This window comes from Phyllopteryx taeniolatus, chromosome 5 (genome assembly GCF_024500385.1).
Source record: "Phyllopteryx taeniolatus isolate TA_2022b chromosome 5, UOR_Ptae_1.2, whole genome shotgun sequence".
Classification (NCBI taxonomy): Eukaryota; Metazoa; Chordata; class Actinopteri; order Syngnathiformes; family Syngnathidae; genus Phyllopteryx; species Phyllopteryx taeniolatus.
In genome coordinates this window covers 1638069-1658268 of record NC_084506.1, presented here as the reverse complement: position 1 = coordinate 1658268, position 20200 = coordinate 1638069, and the positions used below count along the sequence as shown (strand labels likewise).

At 42.5% G+C, this 20200-nt stretch overlaps 1 protein-coding gene across 7 annotated transcripts in view; it reads right to left on the bottom strand.

The window, feature by feature from the left end:
• Positions 1-20200, bottom strand: part of mical2b (microtubule associated monooxygenase, calponin and LIM domain containing 2b) — a 127497-nt gene that overhangs the window by 79867 nt on the left and 27430 nt on the right. For 6 of the 7 annotated variants that reach the window (XR_009788424.1, XM_061772535.1, XM_061772531.1 and 3 more), the window contains exons 2-5: positions 12613-12969; positions 10278-10485; positions 8318-8434; positions 7745-7846 (exon numbers count right to left, since the gene is read on the bottom strand). The exons of the other annotated variant lie outside the window; for it this stretch is intronic. Coding sequence is in view for 5 of the 6 variants with exons in the window: in XM_061772535.1 (XP_061628519.1) it covers positions 7745-7846; positions 8318-8434; positions 10278-10485; positions 12613-12876 (691 nt within the window). In the remaining variant the exon portion in view is untranslated. The remainder of the gene's footprint in view (positions 1-7744; positions 7847-8317; positions 8435-10277; positions 10486-12612; positions 12970-20200) is intronic. 7 annotated transcript variants of the gene reach the window in all.

The window sequence follows — 20200 nt, the reverse complement described above, 5'->3', positions numbered from 1 at the left end:
AAAATGGGCAGGCAGTGCCACTGTTGAGTGGTGCGGTGGGATTATTTTTTAGTGTCTAAACACCTGTAAGAACCTGTGAGTATAACTGTGTGTATAACCTGTGTTGTTATAAGTGATTCCAGCACAAGTAATTAAAGTACATAGTGTTTCTATCGAACGTATTAGTTAATGAACACCATATCACATATATGTTAGTCAACTGGTGTACGGAGTTGCTCAACATCAGTGTGTAACCTCACAAATGCGTTTCTTGAAAAATGGTCATAAATACCCATAAAAACACTCAAACAATTTAATCCGTTATAATTGCAGAGGGTGGACCAATGCAGCCCGAGGGAGGGCATAATCCAGTGCAAACTGTAGGCTGGTCCCAAGCCCGGATAAATGCAGAGGGTTGCGTCAGGAAGGGCATCCGGCTGAAAACTTTGTCAAACAAATATGAGCATTCATCTAAAGAATTCCATACCGGATCAGTCGTGGCGCGGGTTAACAACATCCGCCCCCGGCACTGGCAGAAAGGAGGTTCTTAGGCAGAAAAAGAAGAGGAAAGCACAGAGCCTAGAATTAAATTTGGGGATTTTGAATGTTGGGACTATGACAGGAAAATCTCGGGAGTTGGTTGACATGATGATTAGGAGATAGGTTGATATATTGTGTGTCCAGGAGACCAGGTGGAAAGGAAGTAAGGCTAGAGGTTTAGGGGCAGGTTTTAAATTATTTTACCATGGTGTCGATGGAAAGAGAAATGGAGTAGGGGTTATTTTAAAGGAAGAGTTAGCTAAGAATATCTTGGAGGTGAAAACAGTATCAGATCGAGTGATGAGGTTGAAACTTGAAATTGAGGGTGTTATGTATAATGTGATTAGCGGCAATCCCCCTCAGGTAGGATGTGACCTAGAGGTGATAGAGAAATTCTGGGAGGAGCTAGAGGAAGTAGTTCTGAGCATCCCAGACAGAGAGAGTTGCGATTGGTACAGATTGTAATGGACATGTTGGTGAAGGAAACAGGGGTCATGAAGAAGTAATAGGTAACTACGGCATCCAGGAAAGGAACTTGAAGGGACAGATGGTGGTAGACTTTGCAAAAAGGATGGAAATGGCTGTAGTGAAGACTTTTTTCCAGAAGAGGCAGGAACATTGCGTGACCGACACCAGAGGATGGTGGTGTGTAAGATGACTCTGGTGGTGGGGAGGAAGATAAACAAGACAAAAGCAGAGCAGCAAACCATGTGGTGGAAGCTGAGAAAGGAAGAATGTTGTGCGGTTTTTCTGGAAGACATGAGACAGGCTCTTGGTGGACAGGAGGCGCTTCCAGAAGACTGGACCCCTGCAGCCATGGTGATCAGAGAAACAGGCAGGAGAGTACTTGGTGTATATTCTGGCAGGAAAGGAGAGAATGAGACTTGGTGGTGGAACCTCAAAGTACAGGAAATCATACAAGGAAAGAGGTTAGCTATGAAGAAGTGGGACACTAAGAGGACCGAGCAGAGAAGAAGGGAATACACTGAGATGCGACAAAGGTAGAGGTGGCAAAGGCCAAGCAAGAGGCATATGATGAAATGTATGCCAGGTTGGACACTAAAGAAGGAGAAAAAGATCTATACAGGTTGGCCAGATGGAGGGATGGAGGTGGGAAGGATGTGTAGCAGGCTATGGTGATTAAGGATAGAGATCGAAATGTGTTGAATATGTGCCAGTAGTGTGCTGGACAGATGGAAATAATACTTTGAGGAGTTGATGAATGAGGACAATGAGAGAGAAAGAAGAGTAGAAAAGACAAGTGTGGTGGACCAGGAAGTAGCAATGATTAGTAAGGGGCAAGTTAGAAAGGCATTAAAGAGGGGAAAAAATGGAAAGGCATTTGGTCCTGATGACACTCCTCTGGAGGAGAGGTGGCTGTGGAGTTTTTGACCAGAATTCTACAACATTCAACAGAATTCTCGCGGGTGAGATTATGCCTGAGGAAAAGTGTGCTGGTGCCCATTTTTAAGAACAAGGGTGCTGTGCAGAACTGTGGGAACTATAGAGGAATGAAGTTGATGAGCAGCACAATGAAGTTATGGGAAAGACTAGTGGAGGCTAGACTCACGACAGAAGTGAGTATTTGCGAGCAACAGTATGGTTTCATGCCTAGAAAGAGTACCACAGATGCATTATTTGCTTTGAGGATGTTGATGGAATAGTATAGAGAAGGTCAGAAGGACCTACCGTTTTTTCCGGACTATAAGCCGGTCCTTTTTTCCCGCGCTCTGAACCCTGCGGCCTATGTAACGATGCGGCTAAAATATAGATCCTTTTTTTTCGCTAACGGCTATCAGGCGGTGCAATAAGTGCAAAAACAAGACAGGCCCAACGCGTTTGAACGTACAACAAAAACTTGTTCGAACGTAATGCTTAAATCATAACCATTTCCCATAATGCACTACGGTTTGGGCATGCGCAGATGCCTCCAGCGTGTAGAAGACGACGACGCTAGTTTTTTGGCGCGCTCGAAGCAAAACGCAGCTCGACACGCACAAAACGCATTTATTTTTTATTTTTCACACCCTCATCATGGAAAGTACAAGAAGAAAAGCGTATGATGCAGCTTAAGTTGAAAGCCATCGATCTGTCCATCCAGGAGGGAAATCGAGGTGCTGCACGTAAGCTTGGCGTTAAATCGATGGTGAGGCGTTGGAGACGGCAGCGTAAAGAACTGATGCAATGCCAAAACACAACAAAGGCTTTCAGAGGTCATAAGAGCAGATGGCCCGAACTTGAAAATGTTTTTGAGGACTGGGTGAACACACAGAGAGCAGATGACCGAGGTGTATCCACCGTGCAGATCCGACTGAAAGCTATGAATAAATAAAATAAAATTTTAAAAATCGCCAGCGAAATGTGTTGAAGCTTTTCAAGGTGGACCGTTATGGTGTTTTCGAATCATGAAACAAAAAGGTTTGTCCATCAGGGCGCAGACGACTGTCTGTCAGCAACTCCCTGCAGACTACGAGGAAAGAGTCGCAAACTCATGTTTGCAGATGACACTGTGATCTGCAGTGAAAGCAGGACGCAGGTGCAGGAACAGTTAGAAAGGTGGAGGCATGCACTGGAAAGGAGAGGAATGAAGATTAGCCAAAGTAAGACAGAATATATGTGCATGAATGAGAGGGGTGGTGGGAGAACAGTGAGGCTACAGGGAGAAGAGATACCAAGGGTGGAGGACTTTAAATACTTGGCGTCAACAGTCCAGAGCAAATCTGAGTGTGGTCAGGAAGTGAACAAACGAGTCCAAGCAGGCAGTCATGGCAGGTGAGTGAATACTTATGGTAATAGTGCATCGCCTTTGATATAATCGTGAAGGTTGCTTTAATTATGTGCAATTTTACATTATCGAGTATTCATAATGTCTCCAAAAGAAAACAACCGAACGGGTGCATAGATGGCATGGAAGGAGCCAAGATGGGGCCTACCAGTGTGGTCGCCTCGGTTACGCGTTCTCTAGTATTGTTTTTGTGTTTTTTGTTCATCTTTGGAGGCATTACACGACTCACTTACACAAGGGGAGACTTGCTAACCATCAAGGAGGCTACTCCGGACTTTCTTTCACCAACTTTCGCAAATCCGACCTTGGGGTTGTACTGGACTCCAATCTCACATTTAAAAAAGACATCAAAAAGGTGTCCAACACAGTTCAATTTATCATACAGAACCCCAAAAAACCCCGTTCATTACAACTGATGCCGCTAAATCGGGTCGAGAACCTTTTTTGTCTGAGAGCCATGAAAGCCGGATATTTTAAAATGTATTTCTGTGAGAGCCATGTAACGCTGAACACAACTAAATGCATAAATTTTTAAGCAAGACCAACAATTTTACAAAATAAGTGTGAATTTAGTGTTTTTAATCTTGTTACAGTAAAGCTAACCAATAATAAATCAAATACTTCTACTTAATGCGACTTCTGGTGCTGCAGGGTTTCGCTAATGGCTTTATAGTCTGGTTGCTACGTGGTGAGGGTTAGCTTCATGTATTGCGTCAAGGCTTCCATCCGCTAATCTGATTTTAGGTTGGTCTTGATGTTTTTTAGATGTGTGAATGATTGCTTCTTAGCCGGAAAATCGAGGAGAGCCATTAGAGATTCTCGCAGCTACGTCAACGCCAACTCGTCTGTCATGGAAGATCCCAGCTCCAAACGCAAAGCAGCCGCAGCCACAGCCACAAAAATAATTATTCACGCAGAAAAACTTATTTACACCGCTCAACTACATGTTGATGTACAAATTTAAGATTAAAATTTAATTTGCCTCATTTCTTTGCTTTTTTGTTCTGGCCTCCAACTTGAGCCAAGTCCATCTCCACCTGCACCTGATGCCTGCTTCACGCTGTGCCACATGAATGGCATCCTCCTCTTTAAGCACTCTCATTCTGGAAAATAATTTACTAAAATCATTGTCTGTTTCACTTAATTTTTCACTATTACCAACTTCAAAGGCTAATCCCAAATGCATCCGCAGGAATATATTAAGTACCAGTTACTGTCAATGTCATCTCTCCCATTATACTACTGTTGTGCGAATGCATTAAAAAAGCACAGGCGGAACCTCAGGCCAATGCGCTCGCATATTCGTCAGGCGTAATATTCACAATTACACCTGTGTGAGGATGGCGGATGTGTGGAATGGATCTAGCTGCCAGCGTTCAAGGAGTATGAAACAGCCTATGACGTCAGCGACAGTGACGGGGCGATAATTTCATTTTCTCGGGCATTCCAGAAAACGCACCGGAAGACCCCGAGGCACATATTAAAATGTTCATGATGTCCGGGCTCAAGATAGCGCAAGATACAGTCGACAAGATTACCTTTCACCGTGTTCATTGACTGGGAGGCCCTCGTCCAGGAAACTGACCACGTCCCATCATTGCAAAGTTTGAACACTTCCAACAAAAAGTGTTTGAGAAATCAAAAGGTCATGAGCTCAAAGGGACTTTGTTTGGAATGAATGATCAATTCCCCAAGTAAATCAACGAGAGGCGTAAAATCTTGTACCCCATGATGAAGAACCACCGTGAGAAAGGCAAAGGGGCGTGGCTGGTTGTCGACAAGCTATACGTCGATGGCCAACTGTTTCGTGATCCCAACATCACGCCCTGGCCCTTCTCGATAAGTACTACTTCCTTTTTCTTGGCGGCCCTGTCTGTCTGTGGTTGGTCTGCCTGATGGGCCCGAACTGCAGGTGTCATGCCTCTTAATCACTCACTCAGCACACTCTTACGCCACTCACTGTAAATACTTTTTTATTTTTTTCACTAGTCACATCTGGGCATATACACATATTCAGGGTTTCTTGGGGGCTAATGTGGGGTCAGGGGGTGCGGGCGTTGGACCGGGTTTCAGTAACTCAGTGGTGTTTCCCAGTTCAGGCGCCCTGCCCCTCCGCCCTCCCTGCCCCCCAGGATTTCAATGCATTACACACACTCATCCTCTTCATTTTTCATCACGTCAAATGCCAATGACAAAGTCTGTCCTTTACAGAATTAGCAGCTGTTGTTCACTGGCGACGTATTTCCGGGTCACAGATATACAATATGACTAGATCCAATTCCAAAAGACGTGCCTTCTGTGCCTACGTGGCGGCAATGTTGAATGTGGGGCATTGATATGCTGGCCATGTGATGATGGTTATATCTATTGGTTATTGTGCACAGAGCACTGGCAGAAAAAGAGCGGCGTGATTGCGGTGTTACAGTAACTCTGAGGAATAGTAACTCTGGAACATGCTATTTTTCATGCAGCGTTTTTTTGTCAATCCGTTCGCCGTTGGCAATGGATTTGGAATTTCAAAACACCCAAATTCCTCGCGACTCATGAAAGTGACTCTCATATGATGAGTACTATACGTCAAAAGTCACCATGACCAACCACACCGGCATGTTAAGTTTGGATCAAATGTTAAACTTTCAAACATTTTCATCTTTTTTTTATATATTTATTTGCAATAATTTTGTACTGTACTGGGCGTTTTAGGCTACGAAAAAAAACTAAAATTACAAAACAATTTTGTACTTTACAGTAAAATATGGGTGCATATGGCCTCCCCAAAAAAGTGCCTCAATGTAATGGGAAATTGGCTATATTAGATGATTCCCCACCCCTATTACTCTGTTACATCGCGTTTCCACAGTATTCATATTAATTCTTGGCTGTTATCCGCCCACTGAACTCAGCTGAAAGGCAAGACGGCATTTCCGGGTTTTAACGACAGATTCTCAGCCGCTGAAGAGACATAAAAATACACACTATTAACTATACAATTGTCATGCTTTACAACGATAAATGGCTGTATTTGTGATTTTTGATGTGATTATGGTGGATGGAGTGGTGAGGCTTGCGTTATTTGTGTTATTGCAAGGGACAGTCGTCCGGCTACTTCCATTCACATGGGTGGCCACCTCTCTCGTGTATCAGCTGGCTCACATTCTCTATTGGTGGTCAAGCGCTTGGTGTGAACTGTGCTTCACAGTGTTTTGCGCGCACTCGTCTCGCTCATGCCAATGTGCCACTTTGGTTCTATTTAGCGGCAGCAGCTGCATTGTGAGGCACAGTTCACAGGTGTAATTGTTGTCAGTGTGGGGTGGCTGAGATGTATGATTGGCCATGTGGGTGGCATGGGAGAGGAAACTATTTTGACTTAATCTTTTTCTCTCATTCATTGTAATGGGGGTGGCCAGATGACCATCACTGGCAACAATGAGTGCGGGCCTCGTTATTGCAGCCACCACGGTGGCATTGGAAGTTGCATATGTGTTAAAGCATTGTTGTAAAACACAACATATTCTTATAGACCATATTTGAACGTGCTTTCCGAGTGTATAAATAACTGCCACGATGTAACTCATGCAAGGGATGCAAGTCTGAACTAGGCATAGAAGGGTGACATCTATCTGGCAGACGCAGTGATATGGACCAGTCAGACCCATGCTGTTTTCCATATTTAAATTTCATTCAATTCAATTTCATTTAAAGATGAGCTATCCAATCAGAACAAAGCTCATTTACGTCACAATAATGTGAAATCCGACCTTCTCAAATGCCAGGCAGAAAAAAAAAAAAGTAGAATAGCTTGAAAAAGTACATTTTTGGCATTTCCAACCAAAATTATCATGCAAACCAGATAAAAGGATATCAAAGATTATAAAAATTTAATAGTAAAACAAGGTTAAAGGGGGCCTTTAAAGCCTATTATTAATGAACTACCACTCGGATGATTCTTAGTCTCAATTTAACATAAATGCTGGATTACAATTGGTAAAAAGTAGATGGGGTTTCTCTCTTGCCACTATATAAAACAAATGACACAAAATACTTTAAATGGCAGCAACCATTGGCACAGAACTACTTTTACCTTAACAGAGTCCAAGTTTTTAAACATTTATGACCTTGAGCGCACACACTGAGCTAGACATTTTACAATACTCTGCTTCCATTTAAAATTATGTCAACAGGAAATGCTTTAGCCTGTGTCTGTGGGTCGCTTTGCAACTCTTCACCTCATTTCCACTTAAAATAAACAGCGCTTTGACTCTGGGGTATAGGGCAGATAAATTTGGCTTAGAAAAATAGTTTTGTAAGGAGCCATTGCTTAGGCTTGTTTGGGCTGACATTTTGAAGATCAAGACAACATTAAATGATTTACTAAGTAACACAATCACAAGGTACAATCGTTCACAATATAATTCCTGTTGATACTCTCTTTCACTTTACCATCTAATGTGTTTTTGCGTCCATCAGCGCCAATCACCACATCAAAGTCAAGGTCTGAGATAGAGTGGCTTGAGGGTTCCATATCTGCTCTCCAACCAGGACCTAAGGAGGGGCATGACAAACCAGTTTGGTTATCTTATAAATGGAACATGTGTGACCAAAGCAATATATGTATATAAAAAAAAAGGTGACAGGCAGTTGGATGAGATGTGTGCAACAGTAATAATGTTCAGTTTAAAATAGTGGGCAACAGGGGATCGACTGTTGGAACTCTTTCATTAAGTGCCGTTTAAGTGACATTTCTTTCTGATTTGATCAAGGAACAACTGAAAAGACCGAAATCAGAATTTAATGACTGAAGTGGGATTGATCGAAGACTTAATAAACACTATTAGCTGAAAGAAAGAAAAACAATATTAAAACACCGTTAGCTTTAAGTACTCCAACAGCAAACGTCTTCACTTCTGATAACTCATCACAGTACACATTGTGCATTGTGGTGCATACCGTTTATAACAGGAATAAGATGGTGCTTGTAATGGTGAAGAGAAACTTTCTGTCACACAAACTTACTGTCAATTGTTTGTTCTTCGGGTGGTTCCACAAGTTTGATGAATTCCACATTTACATGAACCTCAATCCCCAGAATCAGACAAATTTTCAGCAGCATCAACTGCAGCTGAAGGATACCTAGAAGCGATATGACAAAACCATCCATTCATAGAATAAAGATGCATGTATGAGAACGGTTGTAGGAGTTTAAAATGGGCTATTTTTTACATGTTTTTTAACTGGTATAACATTAATCCCAAACAATGTTAACAAGGTTTCATTGGTTGGCATATCCAATGGTAATCAGTAGCTCGTTGTGTGTATGCAAGGTTATTTTGGTTTACTGAGAATATACTATCAATATTGTATGGATTAACGTTATGTAGCCCGAAAGAAAAAATAACTACAATTCTCAAGTTTGATTTTTTTTAATTATTATTCATTTATTTTTTAAGAGATGTGCAACTCTGTGCCACACCACACACATTCAAATCAACATGAAAATCATTGCATGTGCCCACTGACACATTTGATGTAATTTGACCTCTGAAATAAAAGGGGGGGGGAAATGACTTTGTAATGGTGGAGCACTTTAGTTGCCGTTAAAATAGGAATGCCAACAATGCATCCGAGCACACCTCATTTTATGACCACACCAGCACAGCAGGTGTTTAGATGCATTTAAACACTATGGGTGATGGGTGAGGAATAAAGAAACCACCCAAAATTCCTTATTTATTAATTTTTTTGTAGGCATTTTACTTACTGATTTTCCACTCTGATTTTCCACTGCCACAGCCACTTCCAGTATTTCTGCCACACAGCTGAGCGACTATCATTATTATTATTATTATATTGTAGCGTCGGAGGAATTCCCAGGATGCAGAGTAGCTTTGTAAATAGTTGAAAGAATGGTGTGTTCTTGTTAGTTAGTGGTAACTATTCCCTAATAGTGTTAGATATCCCCCAGTAGTGTTAGTAGACTTGTTCATTTCCCCTTTTTGCCATTGTTGTTTGTTAACTGTGTTTTTAATTATTTGGCATTTTAATTGAGTGTGGCATCATGACCAATGACTTGCCTCATTGTTGCTGACTTGCGCAGCTCATTGACCAAAGTCTGTAATGACAGGTACTGTATATAAACCTACAGTATAAAAATAAAACTATGTAAAGAGGTGACACTCCGCTCGGCTGAATGTGGCGTGTATAGGCACATTTTGAAAGGGTGTGTCACGATCCTGCCATTTGTAAGACGACAGTTTCGTGAATTTAAGAACCGCAATTTTTGGTTGCATAAAGTATAAAATTTTGGGTTACGGGTTTAAAGAATTATGTAAATTAAGGTACACAGGACGTGCAACACGTAGCCATGCTGGGAAATGGCCACAGCAGACAGAGAACATATTACTCCCCATCATTCAAAAGTTCTTCATAGTGTGTCTGTAAAAACTGAAGCAAAAATATTTTTTCAAAGCTATAAATAATTCTTCATTCTTCGGAGAACATCCATCCATCCATTTTCTGAGCCGCTTGCCCTCACTAGGGTCGCGGGCGTGCTGGAGCCTATCCCAGCTGTCATCGAGCAGGAGGCGGGGTACACCCTGAACTGGTTGCCAGCTAATCGCAGGGCACATAGAAACAAAAAACCATCCGCACTCACATTCACACCTACGGGCAATTTAGAGTCTCCAATTCATGCATGTTTTTGGGATGTGGGAGGAAACCGGAGTGCCCGGAGAAAACCCACGCAGGCACGGGGAGAATATGCAAACTCCACGCAGGCTGGACCGGGGATTGAACACGGGTCCTCAGAACTGTGAGGCTGACGCTCTAACCAGTCATCCACCGTGCCGCCCTCTTCAGAGAACAAGTAAAGCTAATTAAATGTGGTAGATAAATTAAAACTACATTCCCTAGTCTTCCTTGGTGCTGAAAAACAGATATTATAGGGTAATTATTTTTAAAAGTTTAATTTACTCACTTATATGATCGATGGAGCCAGCACAGAACTTGCCGTAGAACTTCTTGGCCCCCAGGCCTCTGAGGTCTTCAATGGTGAAAGGCCACAGATGAAGCACATTGTTCCTGGAGAAGGTGTCTCTCTTCTCAATTACCACCACCTTACAACCCAGCAGGGCCAGTTCAATGGCTGTCCGCAGACCACAAGGTCCACCACCAATGATCAGACACTGAACCGGTTTAGAGAGAAGAACAAGGACTACTAAAGGGGAGGACAAGTCGTGCAAGTGATAACATTTACAGTATATGTATACTGGTACTGCGGAATTACATGGAAATGCACATAAATACCTACTGTTTACACAAAGTAATTTTTTGTTTTTGTTTTTTTTTGTTTTTTTTAAGTTCACCACTAAAGAAACAATTTCATGACAAATAGGTTGCTGCTGATAAATTTAAAAAAATACACGAGGTATACATCTGGAAATAATCAAATCTCAGTAAAAAATGTCTAACTTTACAGTATAATGATAATATGATGCAAATACTAAATGTTATCTTCTGTACATTTCACCAACCCCAGTGTAAACTGAATCCTCTAATCTAAATTTGATTTTGTCTCATACTGCTTTGTTGTTTTTCTTAGATATACAAACCTTGTCAAAAGCTCTGTCCTAAACACCACTTTCCCACTGTCATATAGACTGCTCAGGGGGTTATTACACATACTACGTCATGCAAAAAAGACAAAGTTGCATCTTTATGTTGTAAATATTTTTACTGTGAGAAAATTTGAAGGGAAAAAAATACACTTCATCCTCCCCAATTAGATTCTAAATACAGAAACAGCTTGCTCTGCTAGCTACAAGATGGTAACTTTTCTTCAAATACTTTCCACTAAAAAAATGTCTGGGATAATATTTCGGCCGTTATTTTTGGCTGACCCAACTCCGTTATCTCTCCTCTGAGGCCTGTTTCCTCTCCAGACATCTTATCTTTGGTTATGCGATGAAGTCATTGAAGTACCATGTTAAAATGGAGCTTTGCTTTGCTGACATAGTGAGAGAGGTGGAGTGTGCCCTGAGACACCTTGTAATGGCTTTCAGTGTACTAAAGACCTTTTTGTCCATTCTATGCTTCCAACTTACTGGGAACAGTTTGGGCAAGGACATTTTGTTACTGGTGCACTCACCAAATACAGTAAAGGCATGCTTCAAACTATGACTGCCACAATAGCTTTCTTTTTTTGTTGAACTGTGACTCACTTCTATTATTTTATATATATATAAGTATGGCTGCAATGATGTTCAAGAATGACTTGCAGAAGATTTAAAGGTTTATCAATCTGAGACCCTGACAATTTAAGTTAGTCTGTGTTTCTGTTTGTATTCAGTCAGGTTTTACCTAGTTAATTATGTAAAGCTTGGCTAATGTTATTTATTTAATATTTATCCAAGGTTTCACTGCAGGTCTGCAACGTAGATTACTTTGACCAAATTTGAACTTTTCATATGCACCTGGCCCTTGACATTTTGCCAAGAAATACTAGCAATGACAATAATAAAAATAAAATATTGCACAACCAGCCAGCTGGAATTTTAGGACTAGGCCTGTCACAATCATTTTCTTTTGAGATTATATATTTTTCCAAAAACTATCATGATACATTTTTGTATTTTTTTTATGCCTGTGAAATCATAAGGAAAATAAGGTCCGGCCTCAAGCTGCAAGCCTGTGTGGTTGGTCTGCTGAAGATGAGCCCTTCACCTGCCAATCAAATAGCTTAGCTGTTAGCCCACCACGACAACCTTGCTCTCGCATGCGGCCAAGCCGCCCCTGCTGCTCCTCTGTCGGCTTGAGATGCTAATAGAGTCCGCCGCTTCGTAGGCCGCCGGGTCTTGCCGCGAGCGTCGTAGTTATGAACTCAAAGTCACTGGATGGTCGTAATTTCAGTAAGTGCTAGCGATCATAAGCTAATTTACTGCCGATATTGACTATTTTTGGTGTCCTAGGCGAATAATTGTGGTCATATAATTAATGACTGTAAAAGGATGGCAAGTGCCGACCAGTGCGCAGTCGGATGATACTGGAATGATATGGTTCTTGTCATCAGTCCAGTTTTTTTTTTTTTTTTGTTATTGGACGATGAGTGTGATATCATTTTTTCCCCAATATCGGGCCAATAGTTATCAGTTCGATAGTTATCATGCATCTCTAGTATACACTGAGAAGCCGGATGATATTGGAATGATACGGCTCCAGTTGCTTTTTTCCCCCCAATATCGGGCCGATAGTTTTCGTGGATCCCTAGTATACAATGATAATTATAGTTTTGTGAGCAACTGTATGTCTCTCACCCTAGTTCCTTGACAGGCTTTATTCTGGCTGTACACCTTTTGCTGTGCCCTCTTGTCCAATTTGGTCCAGAGAGCTTTGACTTTCCAGGAGTTGACTGCAGCTTTCAGTACACTGTAAAAGTTGCTGTAGTCCAGCGGATCCAGCTCCAGTTCCCTGCAGAGGATACTGAAAGCCTGCAGAGTCCCCTTACATGTGGACATCTGGACAAACTTCTCAAAGAGCTGGCTGGCCTTAGCCGTGTGCTCATCTTCCGTCTCACCCATCCTCTCTGACAGTTACCAATGTCTCTCGTCTCCTTTTGACTCCTTGCACACTGTCAGAACTCCGTCCTACAATGTTGCCATGCATATCCGGTTCTAGGGAGGAAAGGAAAACATTTCTCACTGATGGACAAAATATTTAAAATATATTGTATATAATAATTGATACTAATGAAATCTTGAATAGTATCTTTCTTATGACTGATGTCTGAGATCCTTATTGCCCCTCCTTCTCTGAACAAAGTATTTATATACTTTGCTTCAGGATAATCAGAGCAAAGTGAGCAGAGAGTAAAATGGAGCTGGATAGCAGCTTTTGTGAATGAGAAACGGCATAAAATAGCATAATTCATAACTCTCATCATACAAAATAAAAATGTACATTACAGCAGAAGCTTGCTATGCATAAAATGATCACAATTACTGATTTAATTTCAAACTATCTGGAGTGAGCATCTTAATTGCAGTGCTGTACAAAAACAAAAAAGATGCGCGTATGACCAATTTAAGCGCTACCACTCTTTGGCTGCTGGTGTCATTTACTGTACTGTGTTCTGCAGGGGGAGCAGATTAAGTGCCAAGAACATGCCAGCCACGTCACTAAACTAATCCTGAAAGGGTCGGATTACAATTGGAGACATGTAAGCCAATGAAGAAAACGTAGTGTCTGATCAAACTTCTCAATCACCCCATCCCGGCCCCAACTTGAGACGAATTGGACCACTCTCATTCAGCGCCGTAGTCAAAAACAATAGTTTAGGGAATTAAATGAGTTGAAAAACATTTCTCCCTACAGTAAGTATAGGGACTGAAGCCAGGAAGTTGAGTTAGACAAATAAACAAAGTGATGCTGATGGCAAGACAACGTCCTTGGGGGAAGCAATAACCTGTATATCGACAGGGAGCCTGTATGTGGCTTCTGCTCGTAAAATAGTGGGATAGAAAACAAGCAGAGTTTTTTGTACATTAAGTCCACCATGATTGTGGAGTATTTGTTGCTGAACTCGTCAACTAAGTGTTGATCAATTAAGAACAAAATTAAATTCATTAGGGCTATTTTAAATTTCATATTTAATTTATTATTAATAATAATAATATTTAATTGAACTTATGGTGAAAATTATTTAAAACAATATACATTCATATAACTTTCAAAAAGGCTGTAGAGATTCTGAGAAGCAATTACACAGTCAAAATTAAACATTTACACAAAACTGGAAGTTTGGAGACCGGTGACGATAGCAATAATGGTTAAAGACGATGAACATTAAAGGAAATATGTGCATAGCGCTGCACATTTGCATAATATGTCACCATAAAAAATAGGATGCAGCACATGGTACGGGACCATTTGGGCTTCCATACTGAAATGGAAAACAGTAATCTTGGGTGAAAAGGTTACATTCCAAAAGCAATAACTGCCTGTAACTGGCACAGAAAATAGCCTTCAGATGTCAATGCGTTGCCTTGCTAACCATTTGTCATGTTTGCCTTGAACATACAGTGCATCCCTGCATGCATGTACACAACGAGCCAGCACAGTTTAAATTTCATTATTTTGGGCTATTTTTCATCAACATATGATATTCCCCCCCCACTCCGCTGCTCCACTCATTCCAAATAGGATTATGAGTGTGTGTGCATATGTGTGTGATTGGATAGGTTTAGCACAATACTCGGAAGAAATATGGGACAAAGACACAAAAATCACAGCTAGCTGAGGTTTGGTGAGGAAATGTAAACCTCATCCGTCCTCTGCTATTCAGTTTCAGGTTCAACGTCTTCCAATCACGTCCTTCCAGGCCTCACTGTCAGTGACTACATGAGCATTGAATTCCCCCAGCAGAACGAGGGAGTTCCCAGTTGGAACTCCTTGAGCATTCTGCGCTGCGCTCTTACAGGTCGTCTTTATAGGACAGTCCTGAGTAGCAACTCTCTCCATTCATAGACCATTTGCCTTACCATGGAATGTTGAACATCAACATGCTCCAGGGTTCTACACTGACTTTTGCAGTCGACCAACTTTTATTTATTTTACATATTTTATGTATAGCCCAGCTGACTCCGAGCAAATACACCACAACACACACACACACACACACACACACACACACACACACACACACAGTATATATCCAGAATCAGAATCATCTTTATTTGCCAAGTAAAAAAAAAAAAAAACATGCACAGTATATATCCAGAATCAGAATCATCTTTATTTGCCAAGTATGTAAAAAAACAAAACACGCACAGTATATATCCAGAATCGGAATCATCTTTATTTGCCAAGTATGTAAAAAAAAAAACACAAGGAATTTGTCTCCGGCAGTTGGAGCCGCTCTAGTACGACAACAGACAGTCAATTGACAGAGAACACTTTTGAGACAAAGACATTGACAAAAAACAGTCACTGAGCAATAAAGGGTTAATCGTTATCTGGTAATGCCGGTACATTATTATTTTTTGTTTTGACAATTGTACAAAGATGCAGATTCCTCTCGCACTTAGAGCAGTTTGAATGACTAATATAGCAATAGTCCGGTGCAATGACCATTGTGCAAAGGGCGCCGAGACTTCAAGGAGTGTATGCAGTTTAAAGTGACGAGTATCGCGATAATCTGGGACAATGTTGATTGTGCAAATGTTGCAGATACTCATCAGTCAGTGTGCAAATGGAGAAGATGCTACTCTGGCATGAGTGGCCAGTATTGGTCAACAACAGATGTGCAAATAGTGCAGCGTGGCGAGACTACTACAGTGAGTGCACGAGTAATATATAATTGGCCCCACAGAAATGTGACAATGAACTCAAGACAAAAAATTGCCAGCATGTTGTAATGGAATTGTAGGTTAGGTGTTTAAGAAGTTGATCGCAAGAGGGAAGAAGCTGTCTGCTAGTTCTAGTTTGCATTGATCGGTAGCGCCTACCTGAGGGAAGGAGCTGGAAGAGCTCGCGACCGGGATGTGGAGGGTCCGAGAGGATTTTGCACACTCTTGTCTTAGTTCTGGCAGCGTGCAAGTCCTCAAGGGTGGGTAAGGGGGTACCGACAATCCTTTCAGCAGTTTTGATTGTCCGTTGCAGTCGGAGTTTTTCCTTTTTTGTAGCAGCACCAAACCAGACTGTGATGGAAGAACACAGGACTGATTCGATGACCGCTGTGTAGAACTGCCTCAGCAGCTCCTGTGGCAGGCCGTGCTTTCTCAGAAGCAGCAGGTAGTACATCCTCTGCTGGGCCTTTTTGAGGACGGAGTTGATGTTGGTCGCCCACTTCAGGTCCTGAGAGACTGTAATTCCCAGGAACTTGAAGGTCTCGACGGTTGACACAAGGCAGCTGGACAACGTGAGAGGCAGCTGTGGCGAAGGATGCCTCCTGAATCCACGATTATCTCTACAGTCTTGAGCGTGTTCAGCTCCAGGTTGTGTCGGCCGCACCACAGCTCCAGCCGCTCCACTTCCTGTCGATATACAGACTTGTCACCTTCCTTGATGAGGCAGATGACAGTGGTGTCACCTGCAAACTTGAGTTTGACAGCCGGGTGCGCTGAGGTGCAGTCGGTCGTGTAGAGAGAGAAGAGCAGCGGAGAGAGGACACAACCTTGGGGCGCCCCAGTGCTGATGCTGCGTGTGGATGAGGTGGTCTCTCCCAGCCTCACCTGCTGTGTCCTGCCCGTCAGGAAGCTGTAAATCCACTGGCAGATGGCAGGTGAGACGCTGAGCTGGAGAAGCTTGGATGAAAGGACTTCAGGGATGATGGTGTTGAACGCTGAGCTGACGTCCACGAACAGGATCCTCGCGTAGGTCCCTGCACTGTCGAGGTGTTCAAGGATGAGGTGCAGTCCCATGTTGACTGCATCATCCGCAGACCTGTTCACTCGGTAGGCAAACTGCAGGGGGTCCTGCAGGGGACCTGTGACGCTCTTGAGGTGGTCCAGCACCAGACGTTCAAAGGACTTCATGACCACAGATGTCAAGACGACAGGCCTGTAGTCATTCAGACCCAAGATTGCAGGTTTCTTGGGGACTGGAATGATGGCGGAGCGTTTGAAACAGGATGGTACTTTGCACAGTTCCAGAGATCTATTGAAGATCTGAGTGAAGACTGGCGCGAGCTGGTCCACGCAGACTTTGAGGCAGGATGGGGACACATGGTCTGGGCCTGCCGCTTTGTTAATCTTTTGTTGTTTAAAGATGCTTCTCACATCCTGTTCGTGGATGGTAAACGTAGGAGTCAGAGGTGTGATCGTGGTCGGGGGTGCGGCCGGATGGGTGTGGGGTGTGAAAGTGTCCTTTTCAAATCTGAAGTAGAAGGTATTCAAGTCCTTGGCTAGTGTGCTATTGTTCTCAGCTTGGGGGGATCGTCGCTTGTAATTAGTCAGCGATTGGAATGCATGCCAGACTGATTTAGAGTCGTTAGTGCAAAACTGTTTTTCCAACTTTGCTGCATAGTTCCTCTTTGCAATGTTAATTTCTTTAGTCAGCAGGTTTCTAGCGCGATTATACACGCCATATCCATCCATTTTCTGAGCCGCTTCTCCTCACTACGGTCACGGGCGTGCCGGCTCCCATCCCAGCTTTCATCGGGCAGGAGGCGGGGTACACCCTGAACTGGTTACCAGCCAATCGCAGGGCACATACAAACAAACAACCAGTGCACTCACATTCACACCTACGGGCAATTTAGAGTTGTCAATTAACCTACCATGCATGTTTTTGGGAAGTGGGAGGAAACCGGAGCGCCAGGGGAAAACCCACGCAGGCACGGGGAGAACATTCAAACTCCACACAGGGTGGGGATTTGAACCCCGGTCCTCAGAACTGTGAGGCAGACGCTCTAACCAGTCGTCCACCATGCCGCCACACAGGGGTGTGTAATTTTTAAACATTTATTTTCTCTCTTTACTTCATTATACCAGCAGCAGATTATCAAAACGATACAATTTGCGTTATATAAAGAAGATGCATATTGATCATAATTGAGGGGTGCCTGTTGGTGTGGCCACTGACAACCATTTCTGTTTCCGATGTGGGCCTTTGGGAAAATTAATTACCCACTCCTGGTTGACACAGTGGTAGAGGGCTGATAACTTGCTCTCAATAACTAAACTAACTTTTCTGTATCCCAAATATAGTCAAATATGAATTATAAAATCATTTGTCTAACACCTTGTATGGGAGAAACTGGATCATGCAATTGGACATGATTTTACTATTTTGGGAGAAAGCAAAGCTGCCATTAGGTAATTATGTGCATCCTGGTTACTGAATCTAAACTACTTATAGCCGTAGTATTCAGAGGTTTCTAAGGGCAAAACTGAGTGACTATCTATGCGCCTCATCCAAAAGGGGCACAGTGGAGGATGACACGCCCATGCCTAACATGCTGATAAAGGGCTGCACACTCTTGATCAGCTACAGCATTGTAAAGAGGGAGCGGTAGTTACACTGGAATGGGTGATGCATGTTAAATTACAGATGTGTTGGTTCTACAAATGCAACAATTTGCATGTTAAAAGAACATGGTATTTTATTTATCTAAACTGTGGCAATGAGGGAATATTTGCAACTTTAACTATGTAGGTACATATTTGTGTGCTCAATAAAATACATTACTGGCACGTCTATACCATCTCAGTTGTGTACAAGTTTCAGTATGGCTATTTCAACATTGGGCAGTTTTGTGAGTGGCAGCATTGTGTGTTTTGGGGGGGTGCGGGTTAGGGATTTTATTATATTTTTTAATTTTAACTGTGTTTTGGTATTTTGCTTTTTTTTAATTCTATGTGTTTGATTGTAATGGTACGGTGGATGACTGGTTAGCACGTCTGCCTCACAGTTCTGAGAACCTGGGTTCAAATCTGGCCTCGCCCGTGTGGAGTTTGCATGTTCTTCTGTGCCTGCGTGGGTTTTCTCCGGGCACTGTGTTTTCTTCACACATCCCAAAACCATGCATGGTAGGTTAACTGAGAACTCTAAATTGCCAATAGGTGTGAATGTGAGTGCAAATGTTTGTTTGTTTATATGTGCCCTGCGATTGGCTGGCGACCAGTTCAGGGTGTACTGCACCTCTCACCCAGAGTCAGCTGGAACAGGCTCCAGTACGCCCACGACCCTGGTGAGGATACGTGGTACGAACTGCTGCAAACCAAAATGTCCCTTGGGTACAATAAAGATCTTCAATTCAATTCAAAATTCTTCCAAAACTCAAACACATTTTGAAATGAAAAGGGACTTGAGGAATGCTGAGAGATTTGGGGACTTTCTCAGTAGATTCCCTCTAGTGGTTAAGGGAATGTGGCGTTAATCCATACCTGAATATTTAACAATCCGTTCTTCACACAGTGATGTCGTTATATATTTCACAAATAACGCATGCAAAACACAATCATTTAAATATGGCTCTTTTTACAATATTGACAATTATTTGCTTACTGCTGTACAAGTAAATGTAGCCACTGAACAAGTTGAGGTATGCAGCGCCCAGTTCTCACGATGAACAGTGTTGACAGCCCATCCCTAATCCCCTGGGACGTGGGCAAAGTTCTGCAAGGAGTTCAACCTCCTTCTGACAGGGGCCTCTGCCAGACATTGACCGCTGTCCCACTCTTCACCCAAGTGTCCAAGACATGCAGTCACAAGTCCAATGACATGATCACAAAGTTGATCATCGAACTGCGGCCAAGGGTATCCTGGTGCCAAGTGCACGTATGGACACCCTTATGTTTGAACATGGTGTTCATTAAGCCTGCCCCACACTGCACGATGCTGTCGAATCCAATTGGACCGGACCATCGCATAAAAATAAGAGTTGCAGACGGACCCCCCCATATTGAGCAATTGGATATATAATTGCCCTGAACAGTGGGCCTGTATAGGGGTGTGATGCTCTTTATACAGTATATTATACTTTATCACATTTATTAAACCATAAAAAGATAGATTAAGAGTTAAAATTGGGGTTGCTAAAGAGAGAGGATCTGGGCAAAAATGAAAGAGTGTAAAAGTACCCAGCAAGGTACATACGTTCACGTACATTGTGGTCACAAGCTGTTTATGTAAAACAGTATTTGATGCTTTATACACTATTTATATGGTTTAAGGGCGGCGTAGCAGTCATTCAGTGTCTCGCTGTCTTAAAAACCCAGAAATGTATTTTCAGCGCGAGTGAAACCTTATGTGCATTTTGATTGGCTGCAACGTTGCGAAGGTTTGTGCCAGCGATTCAAATTCTGAATTGCGGCAAAACCAGTGGGCAACTGATCGGCCAGTCATGAAAACAGCAAAAAACATTACTGTTGCACCAAATCCAGATACCAGTACCGGACCAAG